Source organism: Catharus ustulatus, chromosome 1 (genome assembly GCF_009819885.2).
Source record: "Catharus ustulatus isolate bCatUst1 chromosome 1, bCatUst1.pri.v2, whole genome shotgun sequence".
Classification (NCBI taxonomy): Eukaryota; Metazoa; Chordata; class Aves; order Passeriformes; family Turdidae; genus Catharus; species Catharus ustulatus.
Window position 1 is genome coordinate 86,975,227 of NC_046221.1, and position 27,696 is coordinate 87,002,922.

The 27,696-nt window shown below is 38.0% G+C and overlaps 1 protein-coding gene across 7 annotated transcripts in view; it reads left to right on the forward strand.

Moving 5' to 3' along the window:
• SEMA5A (semaphorin 5A) overlaps positions 1 to 27,696 on the forward strand; it is a 334,133-nt gene that overhangs the window by 123,933 nt on the left and 182,504 nt on the right. For all 7 annotated transcript variants that reach the window (XM_033061171.1, XM_033061142.2, XM_033061134.1 and 4 more), the window contains 2 exons: positions 1,386 to 1,485; positions 14,098 to 14,143. In XM_033061171.1, coding sequence (XP_032917062.1) covers positions 1,386 to 1,485; positions 14,098 to 14,143 — 146 coding nt within the window. The remainder of the gene's footprint in view (positions 1 to 1,385; positions 1,486 to 14,097; positions 14,144 to 27,696) is intronic.

The window sequence follows — 27,696 nt, forward strand, 5'->3', positions numbered from 1 at the left end:
ACAGAATAACATTTTTCTCCTGGGCCCATTCCTTAGGAATGGATAGCCCACTTGTGGTAAAACTTTAAATTAGGAACAAATCATCCTGAACAAGGCACCAGACATGAATTATTTCAACTGAGACATTCGCAAAAGCAAAAATATTCTCATGAGTGAAGAAGAGAGATTAGAATGAATGCTGTTAACCTGAGCTGCAACTAATGATACCAGTATCAAAGATTGCACTTCTGCAGCACCCTCAAGGGGGTTGATTGTTCTCAATGGTCATGACCATGTACTTGCCTTTGGTCTTTCAAGTGACTATTTCACACCTATAATCTTCAAATAGAGAGTCCACAGCCCATTGTGCAGTACACACACAGTCCTCCTCACCTTTCACATAAGTGCTTTGTGACTACATTTAAAAAAAAAAAAAAGCTTCAGTCATTGTCCTGAGAATTGCAGAATTCTACAGGATGAGATTTTTGTACAACTGGACTTGTTTTTAGAGCAATTAGAGCAATTGTTGTTACAGCAATTTTATATATTTTATGTGTCTATTTAAAAACAAAGTAAAAAAAGAGAAGAAAAATTATGCTTTGTTCCCACAATATTGTGTTTATTTAGCCAAACTGTTGAGTGTCCAGTTAGTGATATGAATGAAAAAAAGTCATTAAAAAAATCAAAGATTTGATTTGCAGCTATTTATGTGTGCTTAAGTTTGAAAGTAGGAGCAAGTTTGTCTTCTGAATGCAAGTAATGCCCCTTGCTGATTTTCACCAACTCACATGCTTGTCTACCCTGCTTAATGTACTTAATGTGTACCTAATGTACTATGCTTAATGCTTAATTGGTCTGAGAAAGGAAGGTGAAAGAAAAAAGTGTTCAAAGAATGTCAAACATTTTTCCTTTTTCATCCCTCATTTCTCAACCTTTTTATTGTGAAAATGATGAAAAATTTGTTTGTTTTCCTCATTTCTTTTCACTTAATCAGATCCTTTTGTAAAGAAAATTAATAACTAAATAGCAAACTAAAAAAACCAAAAAAACCCTCTAGTCCTCAGCTGCTTTTGATGCCTGGAAATTTAATCTAACTTTGCTTGAGTATGTGCCAGTGAATTGCAGTTGTTCTGTGGTGTTTTCTGCTTTACCCAAGTAGGAAAAGCAGTTTTCAGAACAAAATATGGATACTTAAGTCAAGTGTGTGTCAGGTGACCCTCTATATTTTACAGGCCTGTATTATAAATTAAATGACATGTTGGTGAATGTCTCCTATGTTTCCTTAGGGGACCATAAGGAGAAAACTTGCAGAGCCACACAAAATATCTATAGATTTAATGTTGGCTACCTGATGTACAACACCTATAACATTTATAGTAAAAGTTGTATTTCTTGATTGTTTTTAGAAATTGCCCCTTGGCTACATGTGTTCAAAGCAGAGGATGCTGTGGACTTTTCACAGTTAACATTTGACCCAGGACAAAAAGAGCTTATTGCTGGAGCAAGGTGAGAAATCTTTTTTCTTTTTTGTGTTGCACCAGACTGGATTTTGTTCTTTGGTGATAAACAATATTTAGCCAGATTCCAATATCAGTGTGCTCTTCTGCAATTCCGCTGCCTTAGACTCACTAAACTGAATGTTACGTATGAATGTTATGAATGTTATGTATATTTATTTCTCTTTGACTGGAGTTGCAAGATGGACTGCCTGCCTGGTGTTGAGATGTATAATAGCTTACACTATTCTAATTTTTAAGAGGACTCTCCTGGAGTGCACAATCTTTGTGTGCATACGGTAGAACAAACAGGTGTCGTATGGCAATGTGACAAAAGTTGTCATTGCATGAAGCTTAGGATAATCCTAAATTTGGCTGTGGCTCTTTGTGTTGGGATGTTTCTAATAATTATTCACTACAATGCCAGGGGCATCTGTTAAAGACAGCAGAATTAGTGGTAAAGTTGGTGATAGTCACTGTTTGGGCAGTAGGATAGGAGAGCACTCTGCAAGCTGTGATCGACAGTGACACTGCCTTTGATGTCAGCATTGAAGCAGTGACAGTCCAGCACTATTTTTTTTTCTTCTTAGCATATGAGGTGTAGTAAAACATCTTAGTTGGCCAAAGAAAATCTTACTGATTATGCACCTTCTGCGTGTAGTCCCCACTGCAGGCAGAATGAATCCATTCACTGTCAATATCATGTCAAATTTTCTCTTTATTTGCAGGAATAGATTTTGCAGTCTTTCATAGTCTCAACTGGCCATGTTGGTATTTTTTTTCCCCTTAATGTACTGCTTTTAGTTACTTGTCACTGAGAGCTATCTGAATAGATCATTAATATTACCATACTTGTGCTATGGCCTGTGGACAATATTTTAGTACAAGTTTCTTGAACATCTGCCTCACTGGATTCACATACTCGAACAGCCATTCAACGAAATTGTTTTCTGTCCTAAGCAACAACTGTGCTCTTGTAAAGACAGCAAAGAGAATGCACTGTTAATTCATTCTTCCTGATGAAGTATCTTTTAATATGTAGTACTTTCTCTTAGAATATTTAAACTTTTTTTTATTGTCTTCTTGTGTGTAATGTAATTTCAGTAAGATCTGGATAGTGAAAAGTTCCTGTTCAGTTGTGAAAACGATAATTTGTAGCCTTCTAGCATGGACTTCTCTTTGCTATCCAGTCACTGGTAGAAACAGAAAGTGGGCAATGGGGCACATAAAAATGTTACAAATAAACTTGTATTACTCTATACACTGCCAAGAGGAGTACTCACATTATTATTTACTTGTCCAGCCTCCATCCACACAAGAACAGGTGTACTGGGTTTGCATGGCAAGCCTCTGGGATGGAAGGGGGCTACAGGGGTGGGTGGCTTCTGTGAGAAGCTGCTGGGAGCTTCCCCCGTGTCTGGCAGAGCCAAAGCCAGCTGGCTCCAAGATGGGTTTGCTGCAGCTCAAGGCTGAGCCCATCAGCAATGGAAAGTAGAAAAGTTATTGAGCACAAATGATTACGCCCATAGAAGAAAGGAGTGAAAAAAATGTGTGAGAAACAGCCTTGCAGTCACCAAGGTCAGTGGAGAAGATAGGGGAGGAGATGCTCCAGCTGCTGGAGCTGGAATTCCCCTGCAGCACGGGGTGCAGAGCAAGGTGAAGCAGCTGTGTCCCTGCAGCCCGTGGAGATCCATGGGTGTGCACAGGTTCCCCTGCAGCCCATGGAGGAGACCTGTACTGGAGCAGGGGGATGCCCAAGGGAGGCTGCAACCCCTCGGGAATTTCACCCTGGCAAGACCTGTGGCTCCACGGAGAAAGGAGCCCACAGCGCAGTAGGTTGGCTGGCAGGACTTGTGACCCAGTGGGGGACCCAGCAGTCTCTTCCTGAGGGACTGTGCCCTGATGAAGGGATCCATTCTGGAACAGCCTGTGGGAAGGATCCATGTAGGAGAAGTCCCTGGAGGACTGTCTTCCATGGGAGGGACTCCCATGCTGGAGCAGGGGAAGGACTCCTCTTCCTGAGATGGAATAATGGCAGAAGCATCATATGATGAACTGACTATGACCCCCATTCCCTGTCCTCCTGTGCTGCTGATAGGGAGGAGGTAAAGAGTCAGGAATAAAGTTAAGCCTAGGAAGGAGGGAGGAATGGGGGGAAGTGTTCTTTTTTAATATTTCTTTTACTTCTCTTATTCTACTCTGATCTTGATTGGTAATAAAGTTAGTTAATTTTTAAAGTTATTTCTATTTTGCCCATGAAGGTACTCAACAAGTAATCTGTCCCTGTCCTTATCTCAACTCATGAACCTTTTGTTATATTTTCTTTTCCTGCCCAGTTGAGGAGGGGAGTGATAGAGCAGATTTGACAAGAACCTGGTCTTTGACTGGGGTTAGCCCACCACATCCTTGCACCTTCAGGATTCTGCTTTAGTAAGGTGGTGGTATTCTGAACTAGTGGAATGATTTTTCACAGCCGGAAGCTGTGTTCTGGCTCATCTTATGTTCATAATTGATTTTTTCCACCTTAATGGATTTAATAAAGTCTTCCCAAATTGCTCTGTCTTAGAAATCAAACAAAATACTATTGTGAAAGTTTGACATGATTGGAAATTTTTTAATCCTTTTTCCATTACTGATGGAGTCACGGCAAGTGACTCTTTTTCATTTATTAAGTTCTACAGCCTCTGAAGATATTTATGATTGTCTTATTGAGAATGGTAGCAAAGATCCCAACTGGGATCCAGCCTGCATTTCTGTTGGGAGTTGCCAATGTCATGCAGCTGTGTGGGAACATAGATACCCCACAAGGTGTCTCCCAGAGTGATAGAGAAATATTTAAAGTCTCTTTGCAGAGACTTTAAATTGTGCTAGTTCTGTACTGTGTACTGTTCTGTTTATATATGCTTGAACAAGGTTTAATGAAATAAGTTAGAGATGTAAGGAGGGATTGCTGAAAGGCAAATGAGAAGAGAGTTGGAATTGTAATGCTGGATAACAAGGGGTGAGCATGTGCACAGCACCTACCCATAAATCCATCAGCAGGTACATCTAGAAAAGGACGTAGCAGTACAAATGGAGCAGCAGTGTTGACAGAAAACCAGATAGTTTAAGTTGGCCATGAGTAATTTAGTCAAGAAACAATGAGTTTTGTAACATTTTGCTGAGGCAAACAAAATAAGAACAGAAATAATTTTGATATAGAAATCTCTTAAAATATGCAAGGGACTTTATTCTATAGTATTCACCATAGCAGGCAATAACTGGGAAGTTTGTCATATATTGCTGAGATTAGCCTTGCTTGTCCAGTTTTGGAAATAAAAGTGGTCTTCTGATATCTGTGGGCATTCTGTTGCTGTAAAAATACAGGTGATTTACAATTGTGTCTGTCCCCCTATCTCTGCCCTCAGTTTCTGCAGGTTGTCTTCCACCCCTTGTGAGAAGGTTGTAACTGGTTGATAATTTTTTTTGTTCTGCAAAACCTCCAGTTCTCCAATAGGTATTGAGTTGCTTAAGCTGGAGTCTTGTAGCCTTGTTTCAGTTTCCCTACACCATCAGCAGCAATCTGGGAATGGTACAACTCCAGCACCAGTATGTGCCTTCACATTAATCATGCAATCCATGCTCCTATGAAACTGTATCTTTAAAATTTGCCCCAGGCATTGTTCTTAATATTGTATGTGACCTGGCAGATAAAAATAAATGAGTTCTATTGCAATCTAAAACCTTCTTGGGAATTCATTTGTTTTCTCAGAAAAAAGCCAACCCATATGGCAGGACAGAATTTACTTTTATAATTAAATGGCACCAGCAAAGGATTACTCTCAGGGCATTAGCTCCTCAGTAAGCTCAAGGAAATGAGAGACACTTGTTTATTTTATTCAGATAAATTCTAATAAAATATTCAGATGAAAATATTTCTCTCTGTATTACTCAGTGGACTGATTTAGCATGTAATAAAAATATTATAGTGATTTCTGTATTTTGAAATGCCAGTAGGCATAGAGATTCATAGATTTCTCCAAGAACAACCTTCTCTTCTTAGCAGTGTGAAAGTATTTTGCCATATGTTTCTTTGGAAAGGTCAGTTGAAGGGGGAGAAAACCAGATTAGAGGAAAGATACAACAGTCTGTGAATTGCCCGGCAAATTGTGCATTGCCATTTTTCCTCCTCATCTCCTGACAATGTATGTAACCTGTAGCAGCTCTAGTTTTGATAAATCAAAAATTGCTAAAAGTGTTTCATCCATTTTGGCTAAATGAGAGTCGACAAAAAGCATGTCAAAACCCCGGTAGTTTAGGACAAATTTTTTATTTTCTTTTTTTTGTGAATTTTAATTTTATTTTTTTTCTCAGTGGTTTTATTCAAACCATACAAGAAGAATTATGCCTATTTGTAAAGGGAAAATAAAGTTACCATCTTTTCCCAGTCCTCCTGTGCTTGAAATTTTGTACTGGTAGCAGCCTGGATTGAGTTAATTCCTAAAATGTGGATTTTTTTTTTTTTTTTTTAATTCAAGTTGGGCTAGCTCAGCTGTACTTTTAAATTATATAATAAATATCAGAAATAGGTCTCAAAGCTATTCAACTTTCTTTTTAATTGGCTAGTATACATTTAGACATACCTTACTTTTTTCCTTTTTTTTTTTTTTTCCTTTTTTTCTTTTTTTTTTTTTTTCAACATAGGGTATCCTAATAGTGGTAGCTTTCTCCTATATGTTCTCCTGCAAGTTAATTAAACTTGCTTTTTAGGATTATAACTTGCTTTGAGGTGGCTTATTGCCTCAGTCACTCCTTATCTCACTGATGAAGGACTGCAACAGTAAGGCTTCTCTCTTAATTAGATGTGTGTTTGGGAACGTTAATTTGAACCATTACCACTACTTGCCATAATAACAGAAAGGCAAATTAAAGGATTCATTAACAGTGGCTTAAGGATCTCTAACAAAGGAATAAATAACTATACAGGTTTGCTTCTTGCTGTTGTCTGCTCCCAGCAGGAGAATCTGAGAGCTTCTTGTTAATAAGGTGCTCTGAGGGCTATATATACAGAGAGAATATACAGGCAGAGGGAATTGGTGTTCTGTTTGAACATCCATCTGGATATCACTGCTCATTTAACACTTGGCTCAGGGTAATCAAAGTCTGTCCTTCCACTGATTGAACTGGGCAAATCTAATCTAATCTATGGTTTAATGCTAAATCTGTAAGAAATTATCATCTTACTCCTGCAAAAAGAGGCCGGTCTTTTTCCCCCTACTGCTTGTGTTTCCCACCTTGCTAACAGGTTCCTGAATACTTTTTAAAGCTTCATACCTCTCCTGCGCATGCCTGGCTCCCCTCTGCAGTTTTCTCCTTTGCGCCGAGGTTGGTAGTAGTCTGTTTGCAGAGTGACACTAGTCAGTTCACTAACTCCACAAAAGTCCTTCATTTTCTTGCGCTGATTTAATGTCTTGGCAGTTTAATTAGAGAAGCTGACATGGTGCATCATCACAGGAGCCCTGGAGTTGACTCACAGAAAGAAAAAAAGAGAAACGACCCTTTTATTGGGGGTAAAGGGAACTTTTTGTCACTGTTGTAGCAGTTAATTTTCTTAATTAAAAAAAAATTCAAAAAGAAAATATCCAAATTTTGGATACTGTAAACTCTTTGCCTTCTCCTCCTGACCTTTCTTGCACCCCACCTCCAACAACTAAAATAAACTTTATGCCTAAGTTGATTACTGTAGTAGAAGACCACAAAAAGTTTGAACTGTCTAAAATTTTGGGTTTTGGGTCCATTTTCATTGTTGGGGAATTTTTTTTGAGGAGATATAACAGCAACCTTTACATTTAATTTCAATTAATCTTGAAAAGAAACAGAAGATCAATATGTTGAACAATAAAATGGTAACAAGACCACAAAGAATTTGCATGGCTCTTAATTTGAGTGAATACTGTACAGTGTATGTAATATCTGCCAAAATGTAAAAACTGGGGGCATGTGCTTCAACAGAGGTGTTGCAACAATCAAAAAAGTATTAAAGATTTGGTTAGCCACAGTTATGAAATACAGGAATAACATTTTGGTTGAGCTGATATTTCAGGATAAACAACAACAGCTTATTAAATAAATAGCTCAGAAACCTCACAAAGCCGCATGGACTAAAACATAATATTCAGAAACATCATTGCATGCATCGGTGGCAGACAGATGTCAAATATTGTGAGGCCATTGCCAGGTGGGGGGAACTTGAGTGCTATGTGTGTGTGAGAAGTCAAGGCCAACAGAGGAACATGTTAATGGAAGTTTGAGATGACGTGGCATGACTTCGGGAGGAGAGTGACCCCTAGAGCTGCACTGGTACTTTTCTGCTTTTTCTGGAGAAACTCATGGCAAGAAATATGTGGAAGTGACATCTGGCCGTAGTTGAACATCTGTGCAGGAGTGCTGTGGTCTAGGATCTCCAGCATTACTGAGGCCATATGAGGAGCCACATGGAAGCAAAGTAAGGTTTACTATTCCAGAGGAGAAAGCATCAGAGAAGGAAATCAGATTATACAGCACCCATGAGTGGATTAATTAAATTTTTTATTTGGATTCTATCATAATTGACACCATAGTGTTTTTCTTATTCTGTTTGACAAGCTCATTGTCCCACTGGTCAGCCTTCCCTTTGCCACTTTGAATGGTAATAAAATGTGGTTAGTCTTCATTCCTCAAGAAAACCTGTAATTTTAGAAATTATTTGAAAAGAGCAATAAGAGCAACGAAAATCACTTCTCCATAATTTTTAGGATGGATTAGCATGATCTACTAGTCAGAAAAAAATTATCTCTGTGCATATGCTGTTTTCACATCTTTAACATTTATCACTAAGACTCTCATTTCATTATTCTCATTTGCTGTGGCTCCCATTTCATGCAAAATGAAGATAATATATAACTTTTGGTCTTTCTGCTTTTTGTAATTGTAATGTGACCATTTTCATAAATGGTTCAACTCAAACACTTGGGTTAGGTTTCTTTTATTTCCAATGCATCATCCTTGGCTTTTTGAGATATTTTTCCTATAGATTAATGATTTAACCAAATAAATTTTGTGCATAATAGTTCTATTTATATTGATAATTTCCTTTAGTCTTAATTTTTTTTTTAAATTTTCTTTCGACTTGCTGACTTTACTATAATGCAAAACTAAAATTGCCTTTGACCTAAAACTTTACAATTTTAATTGTGGAATTGTGAAATTTTGCTTAAGAGTTGACTCCTGCACAGTTTATATTCACATTTTCATTCTTACTGTTGTTTTCTCCCTGTGAATTGAATAAAATTTTCTTCTTTCATGTGAATTAGTTTCTTGAAGAAGAGAACAGGAAGGAATCTTCGTTGATTTCCAGGAGATTTGGCAGCATCTTGGCTCATACCTTGAGTCTCTTGAGTTTACTGCAACCCCTATTTGTTGATTCAGGCTTTCAATTGCAAATGCATGTGGGGGCTTAGGATGGGTTATGGAGATTTTCTGTGATAGTAAGATATATATTCTTTTTAAAGAAGGCTTAATCTTGAATCCATGTTTTTCTGAACACTGTGTGCCATCTTAATGTTCTAATTCATGTCTGTGTCTAATGCAAGAGTATTTATTGTTGTTCCATTCAGCTTTTATAGCTGGCAGTTTCACAAAGAAAAGGGTAAAATGCTGGCTTTAAACAACCATTGCTAACATGATATACTTCTGAATCTTTATGCATTTTCAATTGTTTTTTGACTTGGCCTTGTTCAGGAATATACAGAAGATTAGTTTTATACTTTTAGCTGTAGTCATACTGAACGTATTCCGTGCAATAGATTGAAATACATTGTTGTGAAGGAGGTGACTGGAGCATGCTTTTTGTGTGCTTTCATTCAGTTCCCGCTGATACCAGAGGAAGTGTTTACCCTTGGGTTTGAGCAGGCTCTTGACTAACGGGTTTTAATTAGAACAGCTGAGCTAGAAGAGTTGTTCAGTGCTGTGAATATAAAGCAAAATGCTTTCTGCCTGCTGGATCTCTGAAGGAGTAAAGGATGCTGCTTTATCTCAGTGTTAGTTGTGCTTTCTTCTCATTAAGTGTCCTTCTGTTTGCAGATTTATGTAACATATTTGCTTTCCTCATTCATTAAGCACCAAATGGAAACAAATTTGCCAATTACCGCCAGTGTCAAATCAGTTTAGTTCCAGCATGCAAAGTTGTATTTGTCTTGCTTATTGCCACCCTATCTGGAAAAGAGGCAGGACTGTGGGCTGAGAGGTCATATCTGTGCTTCACAAGTGTAATTTCATTTTTTTTTCTCATTCTTTGATGCTTTCAAACCATAAATGCAGTGAAATAAAGCTGAACAGAGGTTGAAAAATGGCAGTCCAGGGCATAATTTCAATAACACTTTGGAAAAATGTTGTTACCTGTCTCATGAGGAGCATAATGGCTCTGCACATGCCATGAAAATTGGCAATAACTTTTTCTTTGGACTGCCAGATTTATTACTACATTTCCTTTGTTTTTTTGGGTTTTTTTTATTGTCATGCTCATTTCTTAAATTTTCTTTTACATTTTTTTCTCATATGTGTGCTTTCTGAACAAGTTCTCACATGCTAGTGAATCATGCTTTAGAATGTTAACAGTTGGATTTGTAAAGCTAAATGTAGTCCTGCAAGTTTTACTGAAGTGGCCACATTTAGGCAGGAATAGCTCTGATTGCTCTCTGAGAGCTCGTTTGACACTTAGCCCAGGATTATTTATGTAGTCACAGTCAATCTGTGCTGTCCATTTGCCCAGTTTATGTTGCTAAGGTGCTTTTACTGTCTCTTGCACATTGTTTTTCTTGTTCAATTTTTCTGCTGGCTTTATAAAGCTAAAAATATTTTAATTGGTTATTGGCAGCCACAGGAAATTGAAAAATGTACACTAATTAGCTCTGCCTCTTGATCATTCACATGAATATAGACATTTTAGTCTGCCTAACAGTTATAGGGTCAATTTTTCTAATTTCACACCGAATATATTAATGTGTAGAAGTGTTGTGGTCTACTGAATAGGATAAAAATCTCATTTTCTAGGAAGAAAAAGACAAGGAAAATATTGGGTGTTTTTCTTCAGACTGGCACTGTGTTTGTGCATTTATTAGTTTAGAATCTTTACAGTTTGGGACAATAGCTTACTTTTTAATAGACTGAGATGAAGTCAGAATGGAAGATGATAAAAAGACTTTATTAATTTGATACTCTGTCCTAAAAAGGCCTCATTGGCATAAATTTTCAGCAGATATCTGAAGATGGAATACACACAGCAGTTGAAATCTCTATGAAGTACTGACCTGAAAACTAAACGTGTGAGATCAGACTGTCTGCTCACACATTCTGCAACAGAAACTGCATTTATTTGTAGAGTGAGATGGGGCATTTGTGTGCCATTCCTGTGAGTCTGATACCACTGAGTTAAGAAAGCAGTTTATACCAGCTGAGGATGCAGTTCAGTTTCTCTGGAAGAAAAAAAAAACACTTTTGCAGCAGCAATGAATTTAGTTTTTTTGATATCAGAGTGAAAGAAGTACAGTGATGGGTGATGGAAGTTTAAATGCACCAAGATGAGGAGCAGTTCAATTATTTGCTCCCTGCTGAATACTTCTGGGCAAGACATTCTACTGAAGTGTAGATATTTTTTGTCCTTACAGAGGGAGTGTAGAAGTGTTAGGAAGACTATAATGCATTGCTTCCTGGTGTTTTGGTGAAAGTCTTTTCACTTGTGTGTAGCTTGTTGCTGAAGCTTTTTGTACACATTGTTCTGCAGAGTACTGTTTCCTTTGTTTACCCACTTCAAGTCTCTTCATGACTCTAACTCAAGTATTTTAATAATTTCCTTGTGGTGATTTAGCCGCACGATAATAAATATTCTGTCTTTATTTTACTTTCACATGAATTCTTGCCCTTAGTAACCTGCCCCCTTTATTTTGAGTAATTCTCTTTAGTAATACTCCTGGATATTTAGCAATACTGGTGACATGGTTCCTGTACAACCACAATTTAAGTAGACCATATATGTACCAGAGGCAATAAATAAATAATGATAGCTGTTTCTGAGAGTCCATAAATAAAGATAGCTATGATAGCCATGGTGGTTGTGCTTCTGAGGTAGACAATTTGGTTTTGTTCTTCTGCCCTTCCCTGGTATCTCATTTAAAAAAAAATAAAAATTAATAGAGATAGAAACCACAGGTTGTGACCATCTGTGCCCATTGACAATACCTCATATCTCTTTGTAAAAATTAGAATTATTATCTCAAAAAATCTGGCCTAATTTTAATTTTGATTGCATACCTATATTACATGTAAGTAATATTACAGATAATTCATGTATATTGCAAATATTTAAAGTTAATTTTAAATTTACTCATCTCTTTATCATCTGTGTTTCTTTGTTTCTCTAAATGAATTTTTAAAAAAAACTTATAAATTGGTGTTACGCATCTGTTATGAATAAACTGAGATTGAAGTACAGTAGTTTCACGAATACAAGCCGCACGGATTATAAGCCGCACCCCCGGTGCCTCGACAATGTTGCTGTCTTTGTCAATAGATAAGCCGCACCCCGAATATTAGCCGCACTTTCGTTCGTCGCGAGAATCCGTGCGCAGCTTTCACAAATTGGCCAATTAGTAAGAGGATCGCGGCATAGCGGGCTTTACTGGCTCGGGGCGGGGCCAGGCAGGCTCGGCCCGCTCATGGTTGCCGACGGGGCCGGGTGGCCCAGCTCAGCGCCACGGCTCGGCGGGGCTGGCCGGGTGGTGCTGCCGCCGCCGCCGGGCTCGCTGGCCCCCCTCTCCCGTCAGCACCGCCCCGCTGCCGCGTTCGCTCGCCCGGCTGGCAGGGCTGCCGCCGCCGGGCTCGCCGTCCGCCCCGCTGCCGCTTTCGCTCGCCCCGCGCCGCGCCTCGCGAGCGCCGCGCCCGCCCCGCGCCGCGCCCGCCCCGCGGCGCTTTCGCGGCTCGCGGCGGCGCTTTCGCGGCTCGCGGCTCGCGGCTCGCGGCTCGCGGCTCGCGAACCGCGGCTCGCGGCTCGCGGTTCGCGGCTCGCGGCTCGCGGTTCGCGGCGGCGCTTTCGCGGCTCGCGGTTCGCGGCGGCGCTTTCGCGGCTCGCGGCTCGCGGCTCGCGGCTCGCGGCCCGCGGCTCGCGGCTCGCGGCTCGCGGCGGCGCTTTCGCGAGCGCCGCTTTCGCTCGCCCCGCCGGCAGGGCCGCCGCCGCCGCCACCACACTCGCCGGCCGCCCCCTCCCGTCTGCACCGCCGCCGCGTTTCCTCGCCCTGGCCGGCACTGCAGGCCCCCGCACCGCCGGGCTCCCCCACGCTGCTGGCCCCGATTATGCTGGGCTTCCCCCGCTGCCAGGCAGCCCCACCCGCCGGCCTTCCTGCTTCTGCCATGCTCCCCTGCACTGCTAGCCCCAGTTCTCCCGGGCTCCCCCGCCCTGCTGGCTCAGGCTCTGCCGCCCGCCCCCGACACTGCTGGCCCCGCCTCTGCCAGGCTTTCCCACCTCTGCCGGGGCCGGCCGGGCTCCAGCTTGGCTTGGGGCTGCCGCGGGCTCTCACTTCCGTGTTGGCAGCTTTTAGAATTTTGTTAATAGATTAGCCGCCCCGGAATATTAGCCGCACTTCCGGGTTTCCACCAAAATTTTGGTCAAATTGGTGCGGCTTGTATTCGTGAAATTACTGTAATTTATATTATTATTTTAAATTCCTTTTATTTTCATCTCTAAAACATAATCACTCTGTACTAGCATTGGAAAATCAGAATTGTTTTAAATAAGGTAAAAAACAGGCAGAAGAGGAATGAGGGGTATTATTTCTGTGGAGATGCAGTAGAAGAAATGAATAATGAAAAGAAGAAAAAGAGGTGTGATCAGAGCTACGAAATAAAGAAAATAGTGGTGGAGGAGGAATATGTCTTGCTTGTGGTTCGCCTGGACTCCTCCCAAGGTCTGTAGGTGCAGTGACATTGCTGTAGAGGAAAGACATAGTGAGAAATATTTTTGCAATAAATGAACAGGGTTTTGAAAACTACTTGGTTGGTTTGCATGTAGCTCCTCATATCTGTGGGGAAAAAAATTCATAGGCTTCGAAGAAATTAGACCACAATAGGGCAAGACTTTGTTCAAAATTGTGGAAACTCTGGGGCTTGTACAGATTCACCATCATACTGGGATCCTGTGCTTCAAGCTTTTCATATATGTGACTGAGCTAATTGCATGAGGTTCCCATCTCTATGGGGAGAAATGGAGAGTTTTCATCTGCCTGTCCACCGAGTATTTCTTCCCATTGATTCTAAAGGAAGATTGGAACAATGAATCAGGTGTACATGCATGCAGTATAAATATCTACTTTATTCATTTTTAGGCAGTTCTTCAGACTGAAAATCAGTTTTAGAAATTAGCTTAGCCCTTATCCCAAAGGGCTGTATATTAAGACAGCCTCTGAAAGAATATAAGTCCTGAATACCTGTCGCTCTTAATTTTTTCTGCCTTTAAAGTCACTAATCATATTTTTATTTAAACAGTGTAACATTTGGTTTTCTTACTGAAACATTAGTAACAATTCCTTTTTATCTGCTATTTTTTTAACCCCAGAAACTACCTCTTCAGATTGAAGCTTGAGGATCTTTCTCTAATACAGGTATGTTTTATTTCTGTTTCCATAGTTCCTCTACAAGATGTAGGTAACCAGATGTTTTAAAGCAGATAATCAAGATATTCATAAGCTTCATAGCTACACATAAATATAAGTTTGTTTTTGTCCTTTTTCTGGCCCCTTATTATATAAGTCATATTATCCCTTTTAATTCCAGATTAGCCTTTGTCCCAGGTCATACAGATTTGATGTTGCCTTAGTCTGCAGTCATTTTGTTAGAGTGGATTTTCATATTTTTCATTAATAGAATTTAAAATTAACTACCTTTAGTTTCAGTACTGTCCCTATTAATTCATGAAGTAGCGCTATACAGCTGAATACAGAAAAGTAAAATGTTTTCAGGTAAAGCTGTCCTTGTGGTTTGTAAAACAACTTGTGTATGCTTTAATTAGGCTTTCAGATTTTATTTGTCTTCCCTGACTACTAGAAACAAGATCTGATGTTAGCTTATATTTAATCAACATTGCAATAGTAATAAATATTCAATTTTGTTACTGGTGTTTAAAGCTGTGACACACCAAGCACTTTTAATAAACTGAATTTGGGTTGTCTACTTTCATCTTCTGTGCCATATTCAATACCCTGACTAATAATTTAAGTCCTAAAGATTCTTGTTGAGAGGCTGCATTCAGAGATCTCTGATAGTGGCATTGCAGTTTATGTTGCTAATTAATAGATTGAAGTTCATGAATTTGTTAGGACATGTAGTCTGAATTCACTAAAGAAGGAGAAATCTGTGGATTACAGAGGTTTATAGCTGTGCTGTCTGATTCAACCAGACCCCTTCTCACTCCAGTCAGAAAAAAAAATACAAACTGAGCACAGAAATCATACTTTTGATGTTGTAGTAGGTTACTGGGTTTCAGTCTTACGCCTTTTGTTAAAGTTTATTATTTTGTCTTCAATGTTGTAGCGCCACTGGTTTGCCTCTATATCTTCTAACATTCAACAAATCTTTAGAGAATTTGTGTTTCTAAATCAAAAGTGTTCTTTTTTATTTTTCCCACCAGCATATCTTCAATATCCCTACACCTAGTATTCCGTTTCCCCCTCTTTTTTTCAAGCCTACCATTATGACTCCTTCATATTTTTCCTTCCCAAATCTTCTCTTCCTCTTCTTTCCCTCTACTTCACTTACAGTCCTGTTAGAGTGCGTCAGGACAGCCATAATCTAAAAGCTCTGTTTCCTTAGATATGCCAGTTCTGAAAGCTCCAAATCAGCTGTGAGGTGACTGAAGCCATTTTTTTTAATTTGTAGGGTGAATTGTTTAGGATTTCTAAAGTAACTGAGCAGCACATTCAGGTCTTGTCTTGTAATCTGGTATTATGGTTGAAAGAGAAAGGAACAAAAGTTGGAAGCGAAGCAAAAGCAGTATATAATCCTTGCAGAACAGAATGATGGAATTTCAGAGGAGAAATAAAGCTTGCTGTGGTTTAACTTGTTTAACTCTATGTGCTAGTTAACGTTTGTTTGGCAAGGACTGAGCAGTTTGACATTTCATATACTGACAGAAGACATTTTCTTTTAACGTTTCTTTTTATTCACACAGTTTTATAATGTAATAATAATGTAAAAAAAACTCATTTAATTTTTCTACTTATGTTGCTTAATTTTTTATTTTTTATTTTTTTACTGAACCAGCTTTTGTAAAAACATGCAGATATTTCACAAGCTAATAAACCATGTTTTCACATCTGGAAGAAAAGGCACACAGTAAAGTACTAGCTATCAGAGGCTTTCAGCATAGCTCAATAACAAGACAAAAAAGACTGGAAACAAGACAATGTATATACCTGTTGTTTAATTATCTTAGAAAATTACTCAAGCTGTAGTTTTGCTATTGTGTGTGGAATCAGGATAAAAATTACTGACTTTCTCTTGTGCAGCAAATACTTCCAACATGGAAGCAAATTGGAACAATTTGCATCCCGCTTTTCCACAGTTTTCAATTAGACTTTTATTACTTTATTTTCTTTGCATTGACACCTTGATTTTTTAATTACTGATTCATCAGTAGAATCTTTCTTATTATACTTTTCTCTCTGGAAAACAAAGGGAACGCCTCAAACTAAATTTTGACAATTGACGCACTTCAATTATTTTTGTCTAAGTTCATTTCCTCATCTGTCATGCCTAACTGTCTGCTAGAATATATTAGTTTGTGCACATACTGCCACTGGGAAGACAATAGGCTTCACGTTACATGTAATAAACTGCAACAGTAATAATCTCATATTTACAGCAAAAGCGTATTTCAGAATATTTTGTTTACAAATTTCTCTGTATTTTTGAAAGAGAGACATTTTATAAACAAAGTGTTCCTTTGGAGTATTATCACACTTTGCAAGATTATCAGATACTGTTTTTTAATAGGGAAGCTTTCAAAAAGGAACGCATTAAATAATTAGTTCTTTACAAACTTTTTCAAAAATTTCTTTGAGCCAAAATATGTGTGTGTCCTATCTTTTACAACTTTATGCCTGGAAAATAGTTTGTAAACACAAAATAATCTTTCTTGGCAGGGAAAAAAACAAAACACCAAAAGCAAAAACCCAAACCAAAACCAGACATCCATTGGAAATTCAAGTTATCACAAAGGAAATGCATAACATGTATTAAAAGGGCCCTGTTTCCACCAGTTTAGTGGAAGTTAATCCCTTGTAAAAGTGGGGTTAGAGTGCTTCCAGAGTGCATCAGACAGGATGTGCATTTAAACATGAGCTGGGGCTGTGCACTGAGACATCATCGCCCATTGTGGGTACATCAGAGTTGTCATCCCACATGTCATGGATCTGTGCTCTGTGCTTTATAGGAAGAGCATGTTGTTTGAATAAGCAAGTTTCATATGATAATATCTTTAGCAAACCAGTAATTGATGTGTCTCAGCAATTTTCTTTGTGTAGCAGAATAAAGAAGAATAGAGCAAGTGAAAGCCTTTTAAGCTCTTGACGGAGAAGCCTAAGAGTCAAATTGTTCAAAGCTGCCTGTTGAAATAATGCATGCATAATGATTATGGATTAGGGAAGAAGGGGTTGTAGAAGGGCAAATATTTTATCACTCTCTCTGCAGCAATAGTAGGCTCACAGAAAGAAAGGCCTCACTGCATGGATTTGTTTTGTGAGCTTTGCTTTGTTATTGCTCACCTCAAGTAACAGTAAGAATGATCCATAAAAACACTGGCTAAGATGAAAGCTGGAGTTCCTGAAATCTCTTTTATATTTCTTAAAATATAAAGGCAGCAATCTAAATAGTAGTTTTAAAATGAGTTAATTTATGTTCAGAAATGTACTTTAAAAACCATGACATCTAGGAAAGGTCAACATTAATAGTGGGGCTTTGACATTATGTGGTGGATTACTGTCACAGGTACGTGTTCTCAGCTTTTCTCTTTTCTATTTTTTTTAAATCAGAACTTCTAAATATAAACATTTATTTGTTTCTACCTACATGACACATTTGCTGATGTGTCTGTGAAGAGTGAAAAGCTAATACATGCTGGCTTATAAAAGTTTTTGTGCCACAGTTGCCATAAACAATAAGCCAGCCTGCATAATCTTTTCACAAAACTCATAGAAAATGTGCATCTTTTCTTCTTCTATAAGGCAAACTTCTTTATAAACTCAGGTTGTTAAGGCATTTACAGGCAACATGCTTAAGTTTGCCTTTCTCATGTAAATGTTTCATCTATGAAGTCTATTTGCTATTTGGGATGCCCAGGAGGTTGAATATGAGCCTGTTTCACCTGCTTCAGTATTTACATAGTTCTCCACAGGTTTTATTCAGAACCTACACATCTTTCAGTTAGAACAACTCGTACCTCAGAGTCCATTTTCAAAGGCAATTTTAGCCCATTGTTACTGCAAGATTCAAAATAGATTTTTTTATATGGGCTAAGAAGACCATAGTTTCATTTTTAACTTTCAGTTCTGGAACCTTGAGATATTGGTTTACAGATGTGTTTGCATATATGCTTTATACATGCACAAGGCATTCAAGAAATTAAAGGCAAGATTGGAACTATGACTTTTCCGGAAAAGGAACTACTTTGGAGAATTTTACCTAAGAGAATTATTGCTGTTGTTTGCACGTGTCACGAGTGTCTGAAGTACATGCTACATATGATATTTCACTTCGATATGAGACATTAATGGCTAGATGGTAGGCTAAATAGTGAGTTAAGTGAATTGTACTATTCCTTGAGTATATATTTTGTGTGAAACAAAGAGGGAATTTGATTCCATCATTGAGGTTTTTAAAAATTTCAGATATATATAACCTGAAATGCATTTATACAATTTACCTGAATTTTAATACAGTGTAATTATTAACAACATTTAATTTTTAATTTTTTAAATAAATCAAATCCTCACCAGGGCTGTAATTCCATTTTGAAAATAACAATTGTTTGCTGTTATTATGAACAGGTCTTACTATAGATTTTAGGAGAAGCTTTCATAACTTTAGTTTGTCTTTGGTTAAAGTGATACTTGACCAAGTCTATAAAAATGAAGGCACAAATCACTTGAACTCTCCTTGCAGTTGATTTTTGGGTCAGTGCTCTCAAGTTCCCTTTGCTCTGAGCAAAATTAAAAGTTGTAAGTAGTTATGTAGGATCAAATCTTTAATTTATTCTGATGTTAAACACTTGTAGTTATAATCAACAATTACAGAGATAAAGGGAATGAAGTTTTAGTATTTTAATCTCGAGTTGTTTTAGTTACTAAATAAATAGAATTCTATCCTTAATTATTTTTCCTATCCTTAAAATCCTATCCTTAAGAATCCTTAATTATTTTTCTAAAAATTTTATTCATTGTATTTCAATCCATTTATTTTCTGTGTTGCATGTTGCTTAGAGTCACTGTTAGTGTAAGAGATGCCTGATTTGTGAAATGCATGAAGGAAACCTGATGAATCATCATTTTATTTTGGGTGAAGGAACTGTGCTGAAAAAGAAATGCAAGAAATATTTTATCTGATATCACACTTGAAGGCGTAAGGGACCTCAAGTAAGAATGTCCTTAACTGATGACAATGATAGTTTGGCAATATTGAAATGCCAAGAAGACTGAGTTTTAACATTCTGTTTGATTGTCTAAACAGGATAAAAACAGACAAAACAAATGAATAAAACTCTCTTGGGTTTTCCAGTGCCTGCTATCTATTTAAGGGTGAGGAGAATAGAGAGTATTCCTCCCATTTATGGGTACTTTTCTCCCTTTTTTTATGTGAACGTAGCATCAGCCACCAAAATTTTGTTTCTTCTTAGGCCCTTCACATTTTTGTCTAGGACACCCAATGAATAAGCAGAGTGCATAAGTTATTGTAACTTCTGATGCTGTTCCAAGTTCCTCAAAATGTTGGAAGTGAAGGGAGCAACTTGTGCTTATAAAACTTTTCCAAAGAAAGCTGAGGTGACTGAATCACAGAGTGACCAAAAATAATAGAGCTGGTGCAAACACCTCTTTTGGTGCTAGGGATGAGCAAAATGTGAAGAGGTATTTGGACTGTTACCTTTTGTCTGAATTGGTGCTGAGAGCAGAGTTTAAAAAAGAAAAAAAATAAGGCAAAGGGCGGTACATCTACATATCACAATGCCACTGCTGTCAAGCACCTGTTCCTCTTGTTGATACCTTTCTGGTGGCAGATTGTTGGATTTGATTATACAATAAGTGCACAACTAATTAGAGTATTGTAAAATTAAAGAAGATTTAATAGTTTTGTGAAGCCAGAGTTAGTAGTTTGTAGCAGGTATAGATGGTGGCTGGGGTATTCCAGTTCGCTTTCTGTGATCCCATTAGTATTTTCATTATCTTGTTTTCTGCTTTCATAGCAATAGTTTCTGACCAAACATAAAACTTTATCGAAGCCAGAGAAGGATGAATTCAGCTAGCAGTGTGTAATTTCACATATCTGATCTTTACCCAAATGACCTGAAAGCTAGATAAAGCAGCTGAAAGCTAGATGAAGCATGTAGATCCTAAACCTAGATAAAACGTGTTAGATCACACAAATCCTGATATTCTCTTTATAACATATTTATAAAAAGATAAATATAAAAATGTGCAGAAATCAGTTACCAGCAGGCAGTGCTTTAATTCTGCAACAAAAATTTTGTGCTCTTAGCTTCACCTATGTATTAGTCAGAGGATGGGTACTGTTCTAAAATGATTTAGGTCATATTTGGCCAAGTACTGATTCACTCTGCATTCTGAATTTTCTTTCCATGTATGGGATTTTTCATCTGCAGACATGTACTTACACATATCAGCTATATGTTTACGGGTTTTTTCCTGTGTGTGATGTTTTAAGTTCATATACAGACCTCCACTAAAAAACTACGGAGAGGGCATGCAAGGCAGCCAACTGGATGTGTTATTGTTCTGCTCATTTCTTCTTGTTATTCATTTACACTTGGCTTCTAAAAAACTGGAAGTTTTTAGTTTCCAGAATTTGTGATTTCCTAGCCTTCAGTAGAGTTGAAATTTGTCATATAAATTTAAAAAGCATCTAACTGAAGGAAAAGAGTGCTGGCAAACTGGCAGGGCTTTGCTGCTGCTTTGGCTTGTCTGAATGTGTTAGTTTTTTCAGAGATGGAGGAAAAGAGTAGGAGAAGAAAATGAGGCAGAGATGTAATTTTTCATTTGTTTGCTGTATCTGTCATTGTTTTGTGCCAGTGCTAAAATATGTGTGCAAGTGTATTCCTAGACAAATGAGTCAATTTAGCCAAGATGCTTAGGTTTTATATATATATTTTTTTTTAATTCTCTCTTTTTTTTTTCTTACCTCTGCTTGTTAGGCTGCATTTCTTATATGTTTACAGCAATCTTCTGTTCCAGTTTTGCATTAAAGAAGCAAAATAGGTACTAAAATTTTTCACTTGCACTGGAGTAAAGCTTCTGTTTTCTTTAGGTATTAAACATTTGGGGCTTTTGTTTTTCATTTTTTTCTTTTGTTTGTTTTGGTATTTTTAAGAGAAAGGAGAAGTCTGGATCATTTGACTACATAATATGAGGGCATTTATTCTCATGACAAATAAGGGTGATATCAATAAGTATGTGTGTGCATTTTGCGGTTGATACTCCTGAAACAGCTGATTGGGATTTTACAGTAGAATAATTTGACCCTTCCTGATGCTTTTCCCTGGTATTATGTATGGTGGTTGACTACACTGCACTATGTGCACAGAAGGTAATTGTGGAAATGTCTTTTCCTCAGAAGGTGATGCTCCTTCATGTTTTCACTAAAACAATAAATCATTAAAGTTACACAAGAGTAATCAACAAGTAGAATCTGTTTGAAAATAAATCAGGCTGTTGCTTTTCAAATCTCTGAACTGTACTTCAGGTAATTCTGGACTCAAAGAAGCATCCTGTGACAACAGGGTGATATTTATGGAGGGACTCAAGCTCTCTTTCAGTGTCACCTCTGTAATGAGAAAATTCAGAAATGTTAGGTAACTGTAGAAAATGAGAGCAGAAAAACTAATATAAAGACTGAAAGCAGATTGTCTTAATTCTTATATTGTCTTGCTCTGGTGGAGAATTTGCCACAAGCAGTTGCTGATGCAGAGTTCCAACTCTTTGGCAACTGGATGCTGAAGTGTGCCGAGCAATTTAGAAAGGAAATGGAATATGCAGTATGCTCTGGAAGACATACTATCTATAACAGAATGTCTGCAAACATGTTTATTGATTTTTGCTTACAGACCCTGATATGGAACTTCATTGTGTGTTCCGGCCTGTAACAATTAATTAGTGTTCCAGCCACAGTTTGTATGCCATGTGTATTCAAAGAGTGGGCTTAAAGACACATTTTTTTAACCATAGGGGGAATTTCAGCCACTACTGAGATCCATTTAACAGTTCTGCAAGGTTAGGTGGGATAGGGCATAGATGCTTTGGGGTAATGCTAAAGAGAGGAGATGAGCTCAGCTTACCCCTGCGTGTTAGTGGTCATCAGAACCTGGCATAAAGGCATTGTTTGGTCTGTAGTATCCCCTGCAGTTGTTTATTGAAATTTTAAAACCCCCATGAAATGAAGAAGACCAACATTTAAACCTTGAATAATAGAAAAATGATGGAGCAGTCTCATGTTCCCTTGCCGCAGGGCAGGAAAATTTAAGACATGCATCTTGAACCCTCAGCTCTAAGGAGCCTTTGACTGCTGAACTATGGGAAGAACTGGCTGTTTCCATAAGGCAAAAGGTTCTGTTCCCTTCATTCCTTGGGAAGAGGTGTAAATATTTCAAGGTTAGGAGACAAGTTTTTTGCTGCTACAATTAAGGAAAACTCAGGATTTTTAAATTTTTAAGGAAACAAAGCAGGCACAGTGAGGCTGAGACATGGACACTTTTCTCTACAACCTGAGTAGAAGGAAGGATTTGAGGAACTTGCAACAGGAACATTGGCTGGTGAGAATTCCGTGTCAGTGGTTCAGAGCAAAAAGAGAGGGTTGCTTCCAGTGTGTTTCTTGCCAGGTCAGCACTACTCAGCCCAATTCATGAGGTGGATTGTTGCTCCTAATGTTTGAGAGAGACACTACGTAGTCATGGCATAGGAAGCTAGTCCTGTTCTGAATTGAGAATGGAGGAGTAAAGCAGTTCTACTCTTGTAGGCTCATCCAGTATTTTGGGATACCTTTTCCCTTCATTTTGCCTTACCCTTTTCTGCTACCTCTTCCTTATTTCCTATACCTCATTTTTAGTTCTTTTCTGTTTTGGCATGCATTGATTTACCCATCCCAGATGGTACTTGAATATGATGCTTCTGCTGTCAAGTCTGGGAGTGATAAATCATGTCAAACTATGGAAATCAATCAATTTAATAAAATTGAAAGCTAAATGTCCTTTGAAATATCTGGGTTAAACACATATATGAGATTTTTGTATTAAATTTTTTGTTTAGTTGTTATTTTGGATTTATTTTAAGGCAAATCTAGACACCCACAGACCACAAGCAATTCCCCAATGGTCAGTGGAACAAATTGCCCTCTAAAAGACATAATCTTACCCATAAAACAATTAAGAGAAATAGTGCCTTTGTTTATGATGCCACTATTTTACTCAAAGTTTGCCTGCCTTCAAATCACAGTATTTTTAGGTGTCTGTCCTCAAAACGGAACTTGGAGTCTGAGCTTAGATGTTTAGGCTCTCTGTCTGGTGGATGGGGATAGCACTACACTCAAGCAATGGGTCCACTGATATCTGAGTTCTGAATGTTCTGTTCCCCCAGAGGAAGAATGTTGAGTGCACAGGGGAAAATCAATTAATAAATACCACACTTTTTTTTTTTTTAGTTAAGCATTTCTATTGAATTTTACAATAAGATTTTTTTTCTACATCAATCATATGCAGCAGGCTTCTGTTGTGAGTAAATTGTATGTAAAATGTGTGTCAGGCTCTTTGTGTGATGGTTTCTAAACTCTACAAACAGTATGAAGACTGTGTGACCGCTATTGTGCATCTTTAAGCAAGGCTTAATTGAATATGGGCTGATCTATCACAGATTTAAGTTAGTTATAGGTTTATGTGCCGTATGTTTGTCTTTTTTTTTCTTTTATTTTTCTTCCCTGATTTTAATCTATCTTCTTCAGTCAGTACTTCTGAATTTCATACATTTGCTTTAGTGCCTGGGAAAATTTTATTTGCTTTTCCAAATCAGGGATATGCTGGTGGTTGGTATACTGATTTTCCAAATAAATAATCAAAATACCAAAAGAAAAGAACACTCCATTATAAAGTAATGAGAAAATTGCGGGGTCTGTACTTGGGCCTGTTCATATATATTGAGATATTTATAGCAATTAAGATTGATATAAGTGATGAAAATAGTTCAAAGAAAACAAATTAATAAAATTGCGTTTTACTAGAGGTTAATATTTATACCTACAGTTATGTCTGTATTCAATTTTGAAAATTACCTCCCTGATGAAAACCTACTGTTCTTTTTCCCAGGATATAACTACCATTTCAGTAGTCAGAAATAGTCAGCCAAAAAACTGTTTGTGTTTTGGTTTAGGTTTTAAACTGTCTGACTCGGTTAGGTTTATTAAAAATCAAATGAAAGACCTGAGAAAATCTCACAATTTCATATTTATGTGGGCACCAGGATAAAGCAACCTTATGGAAATCCCTTCTAGGAGAAACCAGTAACTGTGTTAGAAGCAAAACAAATTTCTGTTAATTATTAGTTAAATAACAACTTGTTTGTGGATCTGTCCCGGTTTAAAGGGACAGTATTACCAGGAAAAGGGAATTCAGGAACTCGCAGGCACAAAAAAGGTATAGGTTGGGAACAACAGTTCTTTACTGAAATATTTATAAGACAAACAAAAACAGCATCAGCTATACGAAAGAAAAAAAACAGTGACAGAACAGAACGGAATTCAGTCCCAATTCCTTTTTTCAGTCACCGATGGCTCTCCGATGGACCAGGGCGGGCGGCTTCTTAGTCGCGGCTGCTGCAGGGGCAGGGGAGGGGGCCAGGTGGCCTCACCACCCCAGGTGGAAGAAAAGGGTGAGAGGAAGGAAACTCTGCTCACCGTGGGCGTCCCAGTTCCCAGTTGTTCAGAGCTAGCAGAAAGCTTTAGCAGTCCAAATCCAAGAAGCCTGATCCCAACAGGAGAAACGGAACCTCTCTCCTCGAGTTCGGCCGGCGAGCTGTGTGTTCTCCTACCCCCAGTGTCCTCTTACTTGCGGAACACAAAAGCAGGACTCCACCTTTCCCTAATGGGCCATCATTGCTTCAGCAGTCCTTTATCTCCAGCTCTTAACGGCTAATAGGAGAGCCATCCCGGCTAGCTTAACATAATAATGGGAAAAATTTCTAAACCTCGCCAACCCACAACAGTGGCATTGACCATTTTTATGTGCTATGTGATTCAGTTTTTAATACTTTAGTTTCTAAATGAAAACTAAGGTGGGCATGAGTTTTCAGAATTTTGAAATCACCTTGGCGATAATTTGCTAATTAGTAAATATTTCTAGAGGTAGGATGAAGATTAAGTTGAATGTTTTCCACTGTTTTGGAAAAAAACCCACCAGATTTATGCTATTAGATATATTTATGACTTTCTGAGCCTTTGAATTGAGCATTTAAAATTAAATACAGTGTCTGATACATATACATGATCTTGATTTCTCTTAATTACATTTAAATATGAATGACAGAATGAAATTGTTCTGAAGCCACATTGAGTGGAAAATGCAGTAGCTGCCCAGTGTTTGTACACAGCATTGCTTTCAGAGTATCTGTCTGTGGGAATCCTGCTTGTAAGGGTAAGGACTCATAAGCTCCAAGTCTTTGCCTAGATATTTGGGCAATTCTGGGAGTGATTCTGTGCCTCCTCCCACTCATCTCAGGGACCTGAAATGATGAAAGGTCAAACTATTCTTTAATTTTCCTCCCACTTTGTTACTACAAGAACTATGAAACCTGACAAGAGGAGAGACTTTGAGTGAAGTGGAACTGTGGAAACTCATCTGCATGAATGTTCAGACTTCTGCACGTTTTACTTGCCATTGATGAGATGAAACCTTTCTCAGTGAAGCTCTTTCTGTCTCCTAGGTGCATTATACTTTTGTTTCTTGGTAGAATTATGCAGGGTCTTTTTTTCTAAATGTCTGGGCAATAAAAATATCTGAATTAAGTTTTATACTGTCAAATGCACACAAAACCTTTCACAGTGGCATTTTTCTTGCTTTTAATAGGCTAGGGTTTATTAATGAATCTTTTACAATATGTCAGGACAGATCTGAAGAAACAGTAATTCTGTATGTTCACAGAAGATCAAAAATAAGCCCTCATGTATTTATGAAGACTGCTCTGGGCATGATTCCACAGTCTTTTCTCACACATCTGTTAGTGGTGTTGCTTATAGAATATTGTGCTATTCAGCATGAGAAAATAAAGCTGAATGAGTTATACTTGACAAAACTCTGTATATGCATTGACAAATTAAAGCTGAGTGGAGAATTTCACATGGTAATGTATATATAGACAGAATCCTTTGTAAACTGATAAACTGATTTTTTTTTCTTGGACATAAAATGGCCTATACTGAAAACAGCAAGGGTATCAGGAGACCTGCATGGATACACAATGAGTTTCCAACTAAGCTCAAGCAAAATATAGAAATATTCTAGTGGTGGAAACAGGGACAGGTGACTAGGAAGGAATACTGAAATCCCTGTCCTAGCAGCCTCGGGTGGGATGGGGAAATCCAAAGTACATGTGCAGTTGAATCCCTTGTGGGATGGGAAGAACAAGAAGAGCTTTATTTTAAAAGAAACAAATCAGATAGAATCAGCTGCTTTTGTGTTTCCTCTTGAAGTTGTATTTAGATTGTTATACTCTAGATATCCCGTAAAGGAGACTGAGAAATGAATTTGAAACTTGGGAACTGGTGCATGGAAAATCATGTGCAAATAATCTACAAAAGCAGGCTTGCTGTCTAAACAAAGTATACTTTTTCACTAAAATGTGTGATTTCATTGATTTTTCTACTACGTGCCCAGCTACAACACACAAGAGGAAGAATTGCTTTCATTTTCAATTGTAGAGGAAGAAAAATGTCCAGTCATTCTTATTTCCTTAAAATTACATATAAAACATAAGAAGATATTATTCATTGTACAATTGCACTTTAATTAGTTGACCTTAAAATGAGGAAATAGAGAATGATAAATCTATGCAGGAAAATGTTGAAAAAATATTTGTATTTCCCTCACCAAACTTACCAAAACTTCTGTGATGAAATAACATGTAGCATGATGAAATGCTGCTTTCTAGTAGTTGCATTCTCACTGGGACTTGCAAGTTGCAGAGAATAGCTGGACAGGCTGGAACACAGGTTGAAATATGTGAATGAATCCAATCAGACTGAAGTTCTATAAATGTGTTTTAGAGTTGGTGCAACATACTAAGCTCACTGATAACACTGTGGAAGGCCTGTCTCTGCTTATCACCTCCATGAACTGAGAAAGAAAATATATCTTGTAGCCTGAGAAACCATTCCAGGAAAAACGCATCTTGCAGGTGGAGTTAGTTTCCAAAGGGGAAAGTTGAATTTTTACTGCAAGTAAGTAAAAATCTGTTACTTGTTTTTATCTGTGAAGAATAAATAATATCTGCCAGACTTTTTCAGAACAGCAGGTATATAGGCAATGCAGAACATAACAGAAAGGATCATGCAGTCCTTGCTGGGAGAACCAGCCATGCATAAATTTCCTGCTGATTCTAAACAATCAGTTGAAGAAAAAGTGCCAGGAAACTGGAGATTACCTCTTCAAAAAGAAAAAAAAAACAAAACAAAAACCCCACCAAAAAAAACCCCAAAAAACTGTAACACAGATTGAATCTGGTTTTGTGCAGAAAATCAGAGCCAAATAGATGAAAGAGCTTTAGTCAGTGTAGCACAGAAAATGGAGTCCTGAAAGATAAAATCTGAGGAGAAAAGAGGATTAAAACTAGTAATTTCTTAAAGAAGAACATCTGGTCTTGCTAAATGCACTGCACGAAAAGCAGCTCTTTTAAAA